The following is a 17,193-nucleotide window of genomic DNA, read 5'->3' as shown; positions in this document are numbered from 1 at the left end:
ATCTATCCCAGGACCCCCTCCCCCACAAGGAAGAGGACCAAGTCCTCTTAGACACAAAAAGGCCCTCTCCCGCCTCCACCCTCTTGCTCTCTTCACCCACCCATCTCCCACCCCCACATGAGTAAAACAAGACATAGTCACGACAAGGACGCAGAATGTTTTCTACAAAAATTATAATGAGCCTGCCAGAGGGGCGCTTCATACAGTGGTGGGAATCGGGGAGCCTGCCCCACCCCAGCACTGGGAGGACCGGGAGGGGGATGAAGTCATCCGTGGACAGGGAACCGGAGAGGAAGGGCAGCTCCCAGCGCTCCAGGAAAGTTGCATCGGCACATGGGGGCGGCCCCAGGCCCAGAGAACAGGCAGAAAGACTGAGGCGGGCTCAGGGCAGCCAAGCCTTCAGTGTGGGAACAGGGGCCATCTCCATCACGCTCCCACCTTGGAGCATGTGTGTGCCTGGGGGCCATCCTCAAACACAGACACATCGCAGCGAGGCCTGTGGTATTCTGTGGGGGTTCTCTCTCCCCTGCCCCAGCCAAGGGGCCCCAGGAAGGAGCAGCTGAGGGCTGTGGCAATGCCCCCCTGGTAGGAGACTCTTCCCAAGCTGAAGATCAGAGATGGGGGGACCATTGTCGACAGAGGGCAAGGACGCATCTGCATGGAGGTATATGTGCCCCCCGTGTGTGGGCTTTAGTGACTCTCCCACACTCAGGACCTTGGTCTGAGGACCCTCCGAGGCTGGCCTTTCCGCCGACCTCACCAGCGTGACAGGTCAGGGACTCTAGCTAAGCTCTCCCTCACCTGCTACCCATGCAGAACCAGAGAGGCACCCAGCGGCTTCCAGAGCTTGAGAGACATCCACCAACCAACCTCCTGACACAGAGCCCTGGGGGTCTGGGGACAATCAGAGTTCAGACTCTCCACATTCCCAGGCTCCCAGAGTCCACCTCGCAGGCCTTGTCCACACTCGGCTGGACACCTGGCTAAAACCAGTCTCTGCCCTCCTGGGCCTGGGGGACTCTGAACCAGTTGGCAGATGCCTTTGTCCAGCATAGAGCATCCCTGCTGGGCCATAATACTGCAGCCAGTTGCTCTAGCACCTTGGATCCACGGCCCTGACCCTCTGGGGTCTTAGGCAGGGGGTAACAAGTTGGGTAACCAGGCTGCACATCCGAGGACAGAGTGAGTGGAGAAGGTCGGGGTGGGGAGGGCCAAGTCAGGCTGGACCCCACCCTGGGGTATGCCAGAAGGGCACCAGTCACCCCACCCCAGCCCAGCCTGGCACTCCAACCCCCCACCCCCAGCATGGCCAGGAGAAGGAGGGAGGGTTAGCCATGCTCAGCGACAGGCAGGGGACTAAACTCGGGCATTTGGCTGAAGAGTCTAGCGGGGAACCTCCTCCCTGGAGTGTATGTGGGGAGGGAAGGCAGCCCAAACCCTTCCTTCACAAAAAGGTAGGATGTGAGTCTGCAGACTGAGCAGGACGACAGGACCCTCAGAGGAGGGGTGAGGGCAGACCATGGTCCCCGAGATAGGTGCCCCCACCCACCCCACACTTCCATGCAGCTCTAACGGGCACTGGGGCTGGCCTTCCACGAATGCACATGTCCTTTAAAGCCACTCAAATAGATGTGGCTTAGGGACCCTGAGACCCCTCAGAATTGATGTTCTGGGTCACTCTCTTGGCCTTCCAGGTGCCTGCAGGCCATACCCTCCGCTGCAGAGTGTGGACAGGCATTCAAGAGAGATGACCTGCACGATCCTTGCTCCGGGGAAGGGGCCGGGGAGCTGCAGGGCTGGCAACTGTGAGGACCTCTTGGTCCCACTGTGGGTTGTGGCAACTTGCAACTCATTTTGGTCTGGGGAGAGGAGCCCCCTGTTACCTGTGGAGGAAGAGACAGAAGCAGACTTGAGCTAAGAATCATTGGAGACACTATTTTAAGCCAAGACCAACTATTTTGCCCACTTACCTTCCCTAGGCAGGCTGATGGTCAGGGATGCAAAGCATGGCCTCAGGGTGCCCTCCCATCCCCCAAACTCTAAACCAGACACCCTTCCCCACCCCGCCACCCCCACCCAGCTGTGCAGTGTAAAGGCCAGAGAGACCAAAAGGGGGCTGCAGTGTTTGCTGGGCTTATGGGATGTCACTTCAGAGAGTCAGGGCCGGGATGGGCCAACAACACTGCCAGTGAGACAGCGGCCCTTGGTTCCCATGTGGCTTTTTGAAGGTGACAACTCCATCCTCAAGGCTGCTGTTGGTCCTGATGGGAGCATTTGCTCATGTTCCTGGTTCCAGGGTTCAGGGACCAGCAGGTAAAATATCTGCCTTGAGGGTTTGGGCATCTGGAGAGATGACTGACTGCCACACCCTCTATCTCATGGGAGTCACCCTTGTCCCTAGGCTCTAGAACCACAGGGGTCAAGCCCAACTCTCCACTCAGCAGCAAAAGGACCTCCGGCGAGCTACTCTAACCCTCTGAACCTCCACTTGCTCACCTGTCAGATGGGGATGATATAGCCCCTTCACATGAGAGCTGGGGAGGATTAACTGAGAGAACTTGCATAAGGGCATCTCCAGTGCCCAGGAGACGGCAGGGCTCAAAACAGCCCGGCTGTCATGACCACTGAGCGTCATCCATAGGAAGACACCCACTTCCTCCATTCTGACATCTTCAAAATTGAGGTGCATTTGACATCAGCAATGTAAATTGGCAGCTTCTTCGTCAGAATTGGGGGTAAATAAGTGGTTTCCGTGATGACTCAGTTGGTAAAGAATCTGCCTGCAATGCAGGAGACCAGAGTTCGAGCCTTAGGTCAGGAAGATCCTCTGGAGAAGTAAATGGCAACCCACTCCAGTATTCTTGCCTGGGAAATCCCAAGGACAGAAGAGCCTGGTGGGCTACAGTACACGGGGTCGCAAGAGTCGGACACGACTTAGAAACTCAACTTCAACTTCTTCAAGTGGAAAGTGTTAGTTGCTCAGTCACGTGAGACTCTTTGGGACCCCAGGGACTATAGTCTGCCGGGTTCCGCTGTCCATGGAATTCTCCAGGCAAGAATATTGGAGTGGGTGGCCATGCCCTTCTCGAGGGGATCCTCCCCTCCAAGGGATTGAACCCGGGTCTCCTGGATTGCAGGCAGATTTTTTACCATCTGAGCCACCAGGGAAGCCCCGGTAAATAAGTGGGGCCTCTTGTAATTGATGACGACCTAGTTATTACCTCCCCCACCCCCTCCCCAAAAGGCAGATCCACGCCCACCCCAGGGCGTTACACACAAGCCCTCTCTTCCCATCCCCGCCGAGGCGCTGTGCACTCACAGCTCGGTGTCCTCCAGGGCCGGTGGGCGCTCCAGCGCCTGCCTGCGCCTCCGCACGGCGCCCAGGATCTTCTTACGGGGCCCCAGGGGCACGCTGATGCTGCGGAGGTCGAGGTCCGAGCAGAGCATGAGCGCCTCCAGGTCGATCTTCTCCTGCCGCAGGAGCGAGGTGAAGTCCTCCATGTGCAGGGAGGCCAGGAACGTTTCCAGCGGGCTGGTCTCGGGCTCCAGGTCCTCATCCAGGCCCAAGTCCAGCTCGTCCCAGGGCAGTTCCTCCCCGCAGCTGCGGTCCTGCAGGCTGTTGGCACTGCCCAGGCTGTCGTCGTCGAGGCTGGGAGAGCTTTGCAGCCGCCCCCGCGGTGGGCCCGTGCCGTCTAGTGCCGCATCCTCGCGGCCCAGGCCGTGCAGCCCGGGGCTCAGGTAGTTTCTGCGGAACACCATGGTGCCCAGGCCCGGGCGGGTAAACAGGGAGTCGTGGCCGGAGTCTGTGCTGACCTCTGAGTGCGCAGGCTCGGCCGCCAGCGTGGCACGGGAGACGCTGTCCTCGTCGGAGAGGAACATGTCCCGGAGCGGGGCGCGGCCCCACTCCTTGGGGTTGGCGTAGGTGCCCGGGCGCACGAACATCACGTCGCTGCCCAGCTGCAGGCCAGAGAGCGAGCGCACGCTCTTGCGTCCGTCCTCGGAGATCTTGAAGGTGCCCTCGCCTCCCTGCTTGCGCCGCTCCAGCTTCCGCTGGATCTTGGTCTTGCCCGCCTTGGCGGTGCCGTGCAGAGTGGCCTGCGAATAGGGCAGGTGGCCGGCGAGCGCCAGATGCTGCAGCCGGCCGCTCAGGGTGCTGGACGTGAGGCTGGAGAAGCTGAGCGAGTCGGCGCGCTCGGCCAGCTCGCGCCGGTAGCGGCGCTCCATGCGCTCGTGGTGCTTGCGCTGCAGCTTGGCGCACTCGCGGATGCGCCGCTCCGCCTCGCGGAAGGCCTTGTCCTTCAGCTTGCCCACCAGCTTGGGGCTGAGGCCGCTCTGCTTGGCTGCGATGGAGTCCAGGTAGCGCACGCACTCCATGTGGCCTTTCATGGCGGCCATGTCCAGCGGCGTGTGGTAGTCGTTGTCCAGGCACCAGATGTTGGCCCCGAAGGACACCAGGAAGGAGAGGCAGTGCAGGTGGCCATTGGAGGCCGCCAAGTGCAGGGGCGTGTTGCCCCAGATGTCGCACTTGTCCGGGTCACCCCTGCGGAACGACACGCGGGGAGGGGTGAGGCAGGCAGCAGCTGCAGGCGGGGGAGGCGGCCGGCCTGGTTGAGCTCCCCCCGAGGCACCCCAGAGGGACTCGACGGCCTGAGATCGCTTCTCCGACTCCAGGACACCCGGGACCCGCAGCCCGGAGCCACTGCAGGCACCTAGAGTGAGGCCTCGGTTCAAGGCGGCCCAGACTCGAAGAGGGTGGGGCGACGGAGAAGGCGGGGCCAGGGCCGGGCCTTACCCCAAGAGCACGGCGGGCTGGGAATCTCAGGGGATAAATATTTGATGCCCAGAGAGAAAAGAGTGAATTATTCATGGTGCCCGGCGGGGAGCTGGCCCAGAGAGGTGGTGGGCCAGGGCCGAGTCCGGGTCTCTCGGCAGGCGTGGTGAAAGCGGCTGCCAGTACAGCAGTGGTGTACCAGTGGTGTGTGCTGGGCCTGAGCCCCCGGGAGTGTGTGAGCGTGTGCCTGCATGTCCCTGGGACCCGCCACGTCTGCAGGGAGCAGGGCCAGGCCTGGCAAGCCCGCGTGTGAGAGCAGGTGTTGGGTCTTGGCCTGGGCCAGGAGGGGAGCGTGGGGGCAGCCAGGACCGGAGGGGAGGGGGCAGGCATCCTGCCACCTGGGCCTAGCTGCCGTCCAGTCCTGGGGCCGCCACATCTTCACAAGCCCCGGGAGGCAGGCTGGCTTGGGCCTGTCCGGGAGATGCAGCCCCTCCATGCCAGACTGTTTCCCCTCTGGGTACACGTCCGTTGGCTCCTCCAAGCTTGCCCCTTCCTCAAGGGCCTAGCTCAGGCCCTCTGCCCCAAGCTAATGAGGAGGCCACCCTGCAGGGCTGGAGGAAGAATCGCTTCATTGTGTGACTGCCCCTCCTCCCATCCGGCACCCCCCTCCTCATTTCCACTGCTGGTCTTCAGGTCCTGCATGTGGGAATGAGTTGCTGGGCAACAGGCCCACCCCCCAATCAAGCACCAGCCCTTGACCTCCAGAGGAGGTGGGGGGCTTGGTGCACTCAGGGGGCCCCCTTTGTCCCCTCTTCCCATGAATTTCTCCAAGGGGCGAGCAGGATCACTGTGTACCCTCTTGGCGTGGACAGAGGCCAGTCCTGGCCTCTTGGAACATGGCTCAGCTCCTAGTCTCGGGGGCTGCTGCCACCTGCGGCTGGGGCCTGGGGAGCAGCCATGGAGGGAGGGCAAAGGGGGGGCTCCCCGCTCACCCCGTGCTCCAACCGCACGCCAGGGCCTGGCATCAGGCCCGCTGGGCCCCTTTGCCTGCACCATGATTTCCCAGGCCCTGAGATGTTCATGTTAACCCTCCGGGGTCATCTCTGGCCTCCCTTTGCCCCATCCAGGCCGCCCTGGTGTCCGGGTCAACCTGGCTTCTCTTTGTTAAACCGCTGGGGCTGGCAAGTGGTCCACAGGGTCAGGCAGCCCCAGGGAGCCCAAGTCAGTAGCCCTGGGCACCGCATCCCTCAACTGCTACTTCCAAACTGCTTCCCTGGCCCTGACACTTGGATGCAATGCCCACTCGTCCCCCCACCCCCGCCCCCGACAACTCCAAAGGGAGGGTGAGGGAGCCCGTGTGGGGGAGGGGGACAGAGGGAGCTAGTTAATGAGGTGGCTGAACCGAGTGGCATTTGGTCCTGCGGGCAGTGCCCATAAATCCCGGGAGTGAGCAGGAAGCGAGCCGTGTGAGAACAGTGTGTGGGGGCTGTGGGCACTGGTGGGGAGGACCCCTTGGGCCCCCGGCTGGGGGCGTGGGGGTGGGCAGTGGGGAGGGGCTCTTTGGCAGCCCCACTTGTGAGGTTTCTGCTCCTTCTCCCCCAGCCTCTCATGCCCTTCGCTCTGGCATCCCGGCACTACCCACCCAGGGGGCCCCTCCCACTTTCTCCTCACTCTGAAGCCCCGACCCCATCATGGACCCCCACCCCCACCCCGCAAAGTCCCAGGCCCCCTCCTCTCTCAGCCCCACATCCAGCTCACAAATGTCAGAGGCCTCGGCTTGTCTGCACCTCCCACAACTGCCAGTCTCCCAGGTCCCACTTTAGGGCCTTGTCCCAGGGAAGGAGGTGATTCAGACGAGGTGGGGGGAAGATGCCATACAACTGGGCAGGAGGTGATCTTGGGGTCTCCAGATGGGCCCTGAGGCTCTTGCCCTCCCCTAAGGGCCCTGGGAGGCCGGCACTCACCCCCGGCTCACAATGAGGCGCAGCGACTCCAGGTTGCCGTGGTAGGCGGCCCAGAGGGTGGGGGTCATGCCATCCTCGTCGGGGGCGTTCAGCTCCTTCCTGGTGGCCTCCTTGAGGAGTTCCAGGTAGCCGTCCCGAGCCGCCCTGTGGTACTGGTCGTTCATGGCGCCTGACTTGGACGGGACGGGCCGGGGACACGGTGACGTGCCCCCCGCCGGGGAGGGCGACAGGGTTAGAGCTGAGGCATGGAGCTGGGGGAGGGGGCCGGGCCGGGGCCGGGGCCGCCAGCCCCTGCCGCCGCAGACCGAGGACGGGGAGCGCCAGAGCCGCCGCTACTCCGACATCTGAGCCGAACACCCGGCGGGGAGGGTGTGGGGAGGACCGCCAGCCGCCCGGAAGGTCGCCCCGCGCTGCCCCTGGGTCCTAAACTCCCTGCTGCAGAGCTCACGGCGGTGACCCTGCCCCTGAGCCCACAGGGCCGGCCCCTCTGCCAGAGGGCCACCCCAGCGTCCCGCCCCGGGAGGCCCAGTCTGGGGGCAGTTCGAGGTCTGTCCTCACGAGAGCCAGGCGCGGCGGCCCCCGATGTCGCTACCCGTCGAGGGAACGGGCCAAGGACTGGGGAAGGATGTCTGAGGGCTGCCCTGACCCCCCGCCCCTGGACAGAGGGTCCAAGAAGGTTACGAGGACCGACCGCCAGACGGTCAGCAATCTGCACTCATTGGTCCAGGCCGCCCCCTGCCCGCGCTGTCCAGTAGAGGGCGCTGGAAGACTGCCCAGGGACTTGATACCCAAGTGCTCCCTCGCAGCATCCGCCGGAGCAGGGATGCGGGAAGGGCTAGAGGAAGACCGGACTTGGAGTCCTGCTGAGGGGGCCGGGCGGGGTGGGGGGGGGGGTGTGTGGCAAGGGGCATCAGGGTCCCGATCTTGGGGCGGCAACAGAGGAGCACAAAGATAAGGGCTGCCGGGGCTGGGGGCGCGTCGCAGTGCCCGCGGGCCCTTGGGGGCGTCTGTTGAGCTTCGGCTCTCGGGGCTCTGGCTGTCGGGATCGCGGGGCGCCAGGGCGCGGTGGGCGCCGGGGGCGTGGTGTCCTCTGGGTGCCGCACTGCGGGGCCGCGCCCGAGCCGGGCTGCGCCGAGGTGACAGGGCGGCGGGGGAGGGGGCGCCTCTTAACGGGTAAATATAAATCTCACCTTATCTGGCTCCCGCACGCTCTTCCCTAAATTCAGCCCGGAAAAAAGATGGATCATGTGAGTGAGACTGAGAGGTTTATGGAGCTGAGTTCCCGCGGCTGTAAATCACCCTGCCCTCCCCGGTATAAAGCGCCCGTCCAGCCCGGCGTCAGAGAGAGGACGCGCTCGCCGCCCCCTGACCCCCAGCTCAGCGCGGGCTCCCGGCCCAGTCAGGTGGGTGCCCCTGGGGGCTAGCCGGACGACGCATCTGGGGGGTGGGGGACCTTGGACGGGGTCGGATGGGGCCGCATCCGCCTCTCCCCTCTCCGTCGAGTGCGAGACCCGCACGGTCGGCTTCTCTCTTCCTCTTCGGCGCGCGCATCCTTCACCACCCGCAGCCCCCACCCTCTGCGCGGTCGAGGAGCTCCCCCAACCCCGGTCCCCAAATACAGAGATAAGATGCAGCAGGGAGAGCCCTCGAGGCTGACCTGGGTCCTGTCTGTTCCCCACCACAGTGACCCCTCCACCCTCCTCCAGTGGCCCTGCCATGTCCACGGAGCTGCCCCCGGACCCCAAGGAGAGCCCGCCGGCCCCGCGGCCGGCGCCTCGCGAGGTCTGGAAGAAGGGCGGCCGCCTGCTGTCGGTGCTGCTGGCGGTGAACGTGCTGCTGCTTGCCTGCACGCTCATCAGCGGCGGCGCCTTCAACAAGGTGGCGGTGTACGACACCGACGTGTTCGCGCTGCTCACCACCATGCTGCTGCTGGCCATGGTCTGGATCCTCTTCTACCTCCTGGGCACCGCGCGCTGCCCCGACGGCGTCCCCTACCGGGACGCGCACGCAGGCCCCATCTGGCTGCGAGGTGGTGCCGAGGGGGAGGCGGGGATGGAGGTGGGGTGGGCCAGGGTGGGAGCGGGAGGCTGGGGAGCTCTCGCAGGAACCGCTGGGGGCCGTCGGAGGTAGACTGTTGGGAAGTGTGCCTGAGGGTGAGGTGCGATTGGGGGAGAAGAGGAAGGGAAAGAGTCCTGGAAAAGGGATGCGGAGAGGGCTGGAAAGGAACTTCACTGCCCTGTCTAAAGACTGAAAGAAGGTGCTCATGGGAGAGACATTGATCTCTCAGAACAGATGACTGTTGCAGTTGAAAGAGCCTGTCTAGGGCCCTTTCCCTTATCCATGCAGCCACAGAGGTGGGGGCTCAATCGGACATCCATCCATCCACTCAGTCAATCATATACTCATCCTTCCACCCACCCATTCATCATCCACCTGTCCACCTAGCTATCCGTCCATCCATCCATCCTCTCACCTACCCCATTCATCCATGGATCCACCCCGTCATCCCATTACGTAGCCATCCGTCCTCAAATCTACAATCCCTCTCTCCTGCCTCTCTGATCCACCCCCACCCCTCATTCCCAGGTGGGCTGGTGCTGTTTGGGATCTGCACTCTCGTCATGGATGTCTTCAAGACCGGTTACTACTCCAGTTTCTTTGAGTGCCAGTCAGCCATCAAGATCCTGTACCCTCTCACCCAGGCTGTGTTTGTCATTGTCCAGGTGGGTGAGAGGAGTGTCCTTGAGTGTGGTGGCAAGGAGCCAGTGCCTGGGGTCAGGAGGTCTGAACTCCACTCCTCTTTTATGCTGAGCAGTTAATTAAGGCGGGGATAGGACTGTAGTGAAGATCATGAGTCCATAAATCTGGAAGCACCTGGTAATGAAGTAATATCCAAATGTGAGTACCTGCTTCAGGGCCCTGCGATTTCATTTTAACCTAAGCGGTGCCTGTAGTTAACACTTAGGAGGCGTCACTTGTGGCGGCTGCTCTGACTCCTAAAACTGCCCTGCCTTCCTTGGCGGCTCATAGAGGACATAGGTCTCAGCTCAGGGTCCAGTTTGGCCTCAGCCATGTCCCCTGTATTATGAATTTGTTCAGAAAGTCGGGTATCCTGTACATGGGATTTTTCAAACAAGTTCAAGTTTTTATTTGTTGCATAAATAAGCCCTGGAAAGATCTGACTGAGCTGAGGCTGGACTGGTTTGAGAACAGACCTCAGCCCAGAATGACCACATGTATGGTTCCCTCTCTTGAAGCATCATCCATGCTGCCCAGGTTTCCACAATTTAACACATTTATGAGCTTGGCATTTATATAGTTTTAATTTTATATTTTATGACTTTAAAGAATACTCAGGCAAAATGGAAAATAAAGCTACCCCAACATCAATAACCCTGGAGAAGGAAATGGCAACTCACTCCAGTATTCTTGCTTGGGAAAGCCCATGGACAGAGGAGCCTGACAGGCTACAGTCTATGGGGTCACAAAGAGTTGGACATGACTTGGCGACTAAACAGCAACAACATTGATAAACACTAGAGCAAGGATTTGTGGGCATCCAGGTGAGGGGGAGGACCTGGAGGGCAACAAAAGATGAGGATGGGGTGGGGGGATGCTGCCTAAGTGGAGTGGAGAAGCCCCCGAGATTCTTTTTACCTTGGACAAGACGTAACCTGAGGCTGACCCTGCACCCAGGAGTAAATAACTGGGCTCCAAACTCCACTCCCTCCACCCTGAGAAGGAACAGAAAACAAAGGCAGAGAATTTACTGGTGGCATTTTGCAAACTTTTAAAGATCAGAGAAGTATTTGATACTGATTGCCCTGCAGAATAGAAAGAGAGAAAACCTTGCATCTCACATTGTAAAGCTGAAATAAACGTGATCACGCAATTGGAGAGTTCCTGAGGCAGAGTGGACATAGTGCCAGGCGTGGGCCCGGCTGCTCCCAGGGTGAGCCCACCTGCGGAGTAGATGACGCCGCCACTCTCTCTCAACACAGACTTACTTTCTCTGGGTCTCCGCTAAAGACTGTGTTCACACCCACCTGGATCTGACTCGGTGAGTGCCTGCTCCATGCCCGTGGCCCAGTGCCCATGCCCAGGTGCTCAGCTCACCTGGCATGAGATGGGCGCTTCCCAGCCTGGGGCATGGGTCCTCTTTCTGCCCCAGGTGGGGCTTCAGTCAAGGCCCTTTCACTTTGTAAGCCCGGCTTCCACCAGCCTGTGCTGTGGGGGTGGGGGGTACTTGGTGGGATGGTGTGTGTCATGTACAAATGTCCTCTCCCTTAGAGGAGGAAGCAGAGTAGCCCTTGGACACTCCCAGTTCTCTCTTGGGAGGCATCTCAGCCAGGCTGTGTTCCTTCCAAACTCATCTTCTCTGCTCACATGGGGGCTTGCCTGCTTTCTTGCTTCTCAGCACCATCTCCCAGTATAGCCTCAGCTCTCCACCTTGCTGGGGACCCGACATGAGCCAAAGACTCGCAGTGACCTCTGCTCTCCGTCCCCAAACAGGTGTGGCCTCATGTTCACACTCACCACCAACCTGGCCATCTGGATGGCGGCCGTGGTGGATGAATCCGTGCACCAGGCTCACTCCCACAGCAGTTCTCACAGCAACGCCAGCCACACCTGCCTCGCTCTGGACTGTGAGTGCCCACTCCAGATTAACCCTGGCCCCTTGGTGGCCAGGCCTTGGGCTGAGTGCTCTCTGGACCTGTAGAGGGCATGGAGGCACAAGAGGCCAGAGGCCCCCTCCTGCTCCAGGCTATGCCTCTGAAGAAGTCTAGACGTGGGTGACCCAGGAGGAAGAGTATGGGGAGATCTTTTTTTCTTTTTTTAGAAACCTTTTATTTTGTATTGGGGTACAACCAATTAGGGCTTCCCAGGGGGCCCAGTGGGTAAAAAATCCACCTGCTAATGCAGAAGACGCAGGAGACTTGGGATCGATCCCCAGGTTGGGAAGATCCCCTGGAGGAGGGCATGGCAACCCACTCCTGTGCTCTTGCCAGGGGAGCCCCATGGACAGAGGAGCCTGGGCTACAGTCCCTAGGGTCTCAAAGAGTCTGACATGACTGAAGCCACTGAGCACATACGCACATAGCCAATTAGCAGACTATGCTGTGATAGTTTCAGGTGGACAGCAAAGGGACTCAGCCATGCCTAGACGTGCATCCATTCTCCTCCAAACTCTCCTCCCATCCAGGCCGAAAGGGACATCTTTTCATTCTGGATGGTACAGCCTTGGTCCCACTGTCCAGGTCTCCATTCCACCAGAGGAGGGATTCGGGCTCCAGAGACAAAGGGCATGGCTGAGCAAGCTGGAGAAAGCAGATGGGAGGCAGGGCGGCTCAGTGGTGGAAGCGCAGGATCAGAACAGAGTGGCAAGGAGGAGAAGGCAGAAATAATAACCGTGATGATGATGGTGACCACTTATGGAGCGCTATACATCAGGCACTGTGCTAAGTGTCTTAAACACCATCTTACTTAACCCTTGCCACCTCCCTATGAGATGGGTACTATTAGTATTCCCATTTTACAGATACAGAAACTAAGGCATAGAGAGGTTAAGTAGGTTGCCCAAGGTCACAGAGCTTGACAATGGAGAACTACCATTAAGACCCATCTTTGCTTTGAATCATCAGAAAGATCCCCTGGAGACAGAAATGGCCACCCACTCCAGTATTCTTGCCTGGAGAACCCCCTGGACAGAGGAGCCTGAGGGGCTACAGTCAATAGGGTCGCAAAGAGTCGGATGTGACTGAACACACAGTATTCTATGGTGAAGAACAGGCCCACAGACCCCCAGTCCTGGTTCTCTGGACTTCTTTAGGGCCCCCCACTGCCAGGATCAGACTAGATGACCAAATCTACTCGGACCTGAAGACACACACACACCCAGCACGGCAGGGTCCAGGAGTGGAAAGCGTGGATCCAGGCGATCCCAGGCCAGCAGGACTGACAAAGGGCCACCCTCCACATATATACGGCTCCTGGGGACAGTTGGAACCAGCCCAGGGCGGTGGATGACCTAAAATGCTGGGGCTGCGGGGGATACAGAGAGGCGCCCAGCGAGGAACCTGCCTCGGGGGTGAGAGTCACAACATTTGCATCAACTCCACCATCACAAGCCACTTGCCCTCAGTGAGCCTCGGTTCCTTTTTCTCCAAAACCAGCTGAGATAGTTCTGGGGATCAAAAGAGATGTCTGCCAAGGCCCGAGGTATCCTACACATCAGAGCACACTCTGGATGTGGGACGAGATTCCTATTGGTACAGTACAAACCGAAGTGACGGAAGGCCCTGGTCAAGACCTGGGCACAGCAGGTGCTTTCTGGCTGAGGCAGATGCTGGAGAGAGAGGTGAGGAAGCTTGGAGTTTAGGGGTTGCCAAGGGGGCAACCTTCTATTAGGACCAGAGCCTTGCCTGTCTTGAGCAAGTCATGACTGGTGGAGAAGGTTTGGGAGTGTGTTTCTGCAGGAATGGGATGGGATGAAGCAGTCAGTTCTGCAGTTGAGACTTTTTTTTTAGCTTTATTTACTTATATGTTTATTTACTTTTACTTTGCCTGCGCTGGGTCTGTTCCAGCACGCAGGCTTTTGCTCGTTGCAGCTCACCAGGGCTTCTCTTACTGCACCGCACAGGCTCTGGAGCACACGAGTTCTCTAGTTGTGGCCCTTTGGGTTTAGCTGCCTCACAACCTGTGAGATCTTAATTCCCTGACCAGGGACTGGACCTGCATTGGAAGGCGGCTTCCTCACCGTTAGAGCATCAGGGAAGTCCTCCAGATTTTTGTTGTTGTTAGTTGAGCCCTGGATATTGTTCAGGGACGTGCCCCACGGTCTCTGGCACATAGTAGGTGCTCAGTAAATACTTGTGGCGTGAATGAACGTGCCAGGCCCTGTGTAGGCATTTGGGGTACAGTGGTAGCAGCTCACAAGCTTGCCCTTCCAAAGGTCACGGTCCAGGGGTGAGGCTCTTCAGATGGGGTGCCTCCGGGAAGGCGGGAGGGCAGTGCCGCTCCATGCCATCTCTCCGCAGTGGAGCGTGCGAGCAGTGCGGTCGGGGGAGACTGCTCCTGCGACACGGCGGTCTGCCAGATCTTCCAGCAGGGCTACTTCTACCTGTACCCCTTCAACATCGAGTACAGCCTCTTCGCCTCCACCATGCTCTACGTCATGTGGAAGAACGTGGGCAGGCTGCTCGCCTCCTCCACCCCCGGCCACAGCCACGCCCCGTCCCCCGTCAGCCTCTTCCGGGAGACCTTCTTTGTCGGCCCGGTCCTGGGCCTGATGCTCTTCGTGGTGGGGCTGGCCGTGTTCATCATCTACGAGGTGCAAGTGAGCGGGGAGCGGGGCCGCACCCAGCAGGCCCTGGTCACCTACTACAGCTTCAGCATCGTCTGTCTGGGGCTCATGACCTTGGTCAGCCTGAGTGGCTCGGTCATCTACCGCTTCGACCGCCGGGCCATGGACCAGCACAAGAACCCCACGCGCACCCTGGACGTGGCCCTGCTGATGGGCGCTGCCCTGGGCCAGTATGCCATCTCCTACTACTCCATCGTAGCCGTGGTGGCGGGCACCCCCAGGGACCTGCTGGCGGGGCTCAACCTAGCCCACGCTCTGCTCATGATCGCCCAGCACACCTTCCAGAACGTCTTCATCATCGAGAGCCTCCACCGGGGCCCCCCCAGTGCTGAGCCTCACGGCACGCCCCCCAAGGAGCCCTGCCATGGCCTGACCTTTGCCAACCTGGATGCCCTGCATACCTTGCCCGCCTGCCCGCCCACTCCCAGGCTGGTTGGCCCCAGCCCAGCAGGACCTCAGGAGGCTGCAAGCGTCATCGTGGCTCCCAGGAGCCACTGGAGACGCCGGTGCTTGAAGGACATTTCCCTGTTTCTCCTGCTCTGTAACATCATCGTGAGTACCCAGGCGGGGACAGGCGTGGGCTCCGGGGAGGAGAAAGCCAAGGGAAAATGCTCTTTTTATGGTTTCTTCACCTGGCCTTCTCTGTCTTGCCCCCATCCCCTTGGAAGCATCCTATGCCTCTCAAGGAAAGAAGCAGGTTCAGGGAGGGTTGGGAGCAGCCCCGGGGCAGACAGCATCTCAGGGCATACAGAGAGAATGAGATGCCAGCATTCTGGCCTCGAGGCTGCGGATAGAGCTGGAAGGGTCCCATGGAATGCTGACATGGGGCTGGGAGGAGGTGAGAGGGAGCTGGGGCGGAGTGGGGGGGACCTTGCTCCCAGACGGGAGGTGTGACTGCTCCTGGGAACTTGTGACCAGCCCGCTTCTTAGAATAATCGGAGCAGCAACAGGAAGTGGCAGGGACCAGTGTACGTGTGAGTGGTCTGTCAGCAGAGTGCAGTGGCGGGCTGGCCAGGAGAGGAGCACCCGCAGCAGCCGCGCCCTCCCCAGCGAGTCCACAGAGCCCCTTTCTTATTTTTTTATTTTATTTATTTAATTTTTTTTTTTTTGGCTGCACTGGCTCAGCATGTGGGATCTTCATTCCCCAGCCAGGGATCAAATCCACACCTGCTTCCTTGGAGGGCAGAGTCTTAACCACTGGACCACCAGGGAGGTGCCAACCTCTTTCTAAGAGAAAGAGAAAGTGTTAGTCACTTCTTCATGTCCAATTCCTGTGATCTGCCAGGCTGTCCATGGGATTCTCCAGGCAAGAATACTGGAGTGGATTGCCATGCCTTCCTCCAGGGGATCTTCCCAACGCAGGGATCGAACGCCGGTCTCCTGCCCTGCAGTTTCTTTACCATCTGAGCCAAAAGAAAACTCTGTATATTGTCTGGCTTCACCCAATATAAATATGCCTCCTGTAGGAGAACACGCTTCCTGAAGGTGCATCCTCATAGAAAAATACTCCGAGTGTATAGCTCCAACCCAATAGAGAAAGGCCCCAGTGTAGAAAGAACCCCTGGGAGGGAAATCTCTAACAGAGAAACATGTTCCCCTGTGAATATATCCCAAACAGAGGGCACACCTCAGTGAAGTGTTGCTCAATATAAAGATAGTCCTTTTAGCTGTAACCTCTTAACAGAAAAATACCTCTAATATAGAAAACAGCTTTAAATAGATGGGAAAATGGGTATACCCCAATATAGAACACATCTCCAGAGGGGTTGCATTTCAGTGGGGGTCTACAGGAAAAACTGAGGTGCATTCTTGGCAAAGTCCCCACTTTGAATATTGCCCCTCCTACTGGTAACCTAGGGCTTTCCAGGTGGTGCAGTGGTGAAGAATCTGCCTACAGATGCAGGAGATGCAGGAGGTTCTATTCCTGGTTTGGGAAGACCCCCTGGAGCAGGAAATGGCAACCCACTCCAGTATCTTGCCTGGGAAGTCCCATGGACAGAGGAGCCTGGCGGGCTATAGTCCCTGGGGGTCGCAAAGAGTCGGACATGACTGAGCATGCACATAAGCACAAATAACTTATTTTTTTTTTAAAAAAAGAGTAGTCACCAATCTCTGACGTAACAGTAGAAGCAGTAAGGACCAAAACCTCCTCCAGCCCTGGCCACTCCCTCACTTTCTCCCGAGGCCGAGCCTACAGGTTAAGAGTCACTTGGGAGGCCGCTTTTGCTCCAGGTATCTGAGTCTGGATCAGCTCTTAGAGTGTCCTCTCTAACTCCATTTTATAGGACAGAGGCAGGCTCCGATTTGGGCTGTGATGTGCCTAAGGATGTGATCAGAGAGGGTCCAGCCTAGCCCAGAAGCTTTTTCTCTTTGCCTCACGCCCCATGCCTGAACCGTCTGGGTTCACAGCCAGAGATGAAGCAGATTCCAGCTTCAACCTCCCCCTGCACCTGGGAAGGGGGTGGGAAGTGGAGGGTGAAACTGGAGGGTGGAGCTCATGAAGAGCTGAGGTGGGGAAGCCTTCTGGCAGGATCCTGGCCCCCCTGGCTTGGGCCTGCCTGCTTCGACCGCCCTCACCCACAGGCCTCTCTCCAGGAGAGAGCTGCTGCTGCTGGTTTAACCATTTATTCCAAATTCTCATGTCACCTACTGAAACCTCTTCTCCTCTCTCCCCATCCCACAAGTGGGCCATCCTGAGGGTGGAGCCTCAGCCTGGGGGTGGGCAAGCTCAGTTTGGCACGTTTACTGAGTTCCCTTGTGAGTGCCAGGCTCTGCCCAAGGGGCTGCAAGCCCCCCGCTTGGCAACAGCCAGCCCTCGATAGCCACAAAACCAGAGGGCAGGGACCCCCATCCTGCCCCCCGCCCACAGAGTGACCCTCAGCCCCCCGCCCGGGCCAGGTCCTGACCCTCCTCTCTCCCCACAGCTGTGGATCATGCCCGCCTTCGGGGCCCGCCCTCACTTCAGCAACACCGTGGAGGTGGACTTCTACGGCTACTCCCTCTGGGCAGCCATCGTCAACATCTGCCTGCCTTTCGGCATCTTCTACCGCATGCATGCTGTCTCCAGCCTGCTGGAGGTCTATGTGATGTCCTGA

The 17,193-nt window shown here is 59.4% G+C and overlaps 2 protein-coding genes across 2 annotated transcripts; one reads left to right on the top strand and one right to left on the bottom strand.

The window, feature by feature from the left end:
• Positions 1-3,315: 3,315 nt before the first annotated feature.
• Positions 3,316-6,899, bottom strand: USH1G (USH1 protein network component sans). The gene is made up of 2 exons (XM_052658773.1): positions 6,736-6,899; positions 3,316-4,540 (listed from the first exon to the last, which is right to left on the bottom strand). The coding sequence occupies exons 1-2, from the start codon at positions 6,897-6,899 to the stop codon at positions 3,316-3,318; spliced, it is 1,389 nt and encodes a 462-aa protein (XP_052514733.1).
• A 1,552-nt stretch (positions 6,900-8,451) lies between these two features.
• On the top strand, positions 8,452-17,193 carry OTOP2 (otopetrin 2). Its single transcript, XM_052658832.1, has 6 exons — positions 8,452-8,764; positions 9,322-9,458; positions 10,737-10,795; positions 11,248-11,381; positions 13,773-14,650; positions 17,023-17,193. The coding sequence occupies exons 1-6, from the start codon at positions 8,452-8,454 to the stop codon at positions 17,191-17,193; spliced, it is 1,692 nt and encodes a 563-aa protein (XP_052514792.1).

The sequence above is a fragment of the Budorcas taxicolor genome, chromosome 19 (genome assembly GCF_023091745.1).
Source record: "Budorcas taxicolor isolate Tak-1 chromosome 19, Takin1.1, whole genome shotgun sequence".
Classification (NCBI taxonomy): domain Eukaryota; kingdom Metazoa; phylum Chordata; class Mammalia; order Artiodactyla; family Bovidae; genus Budorcas; species Budorcas taxicolor.
Note: the sequence above shows the minus strand (reverse complement) of the source record. Positions and strands in the feature narration are given on the sequence as shown.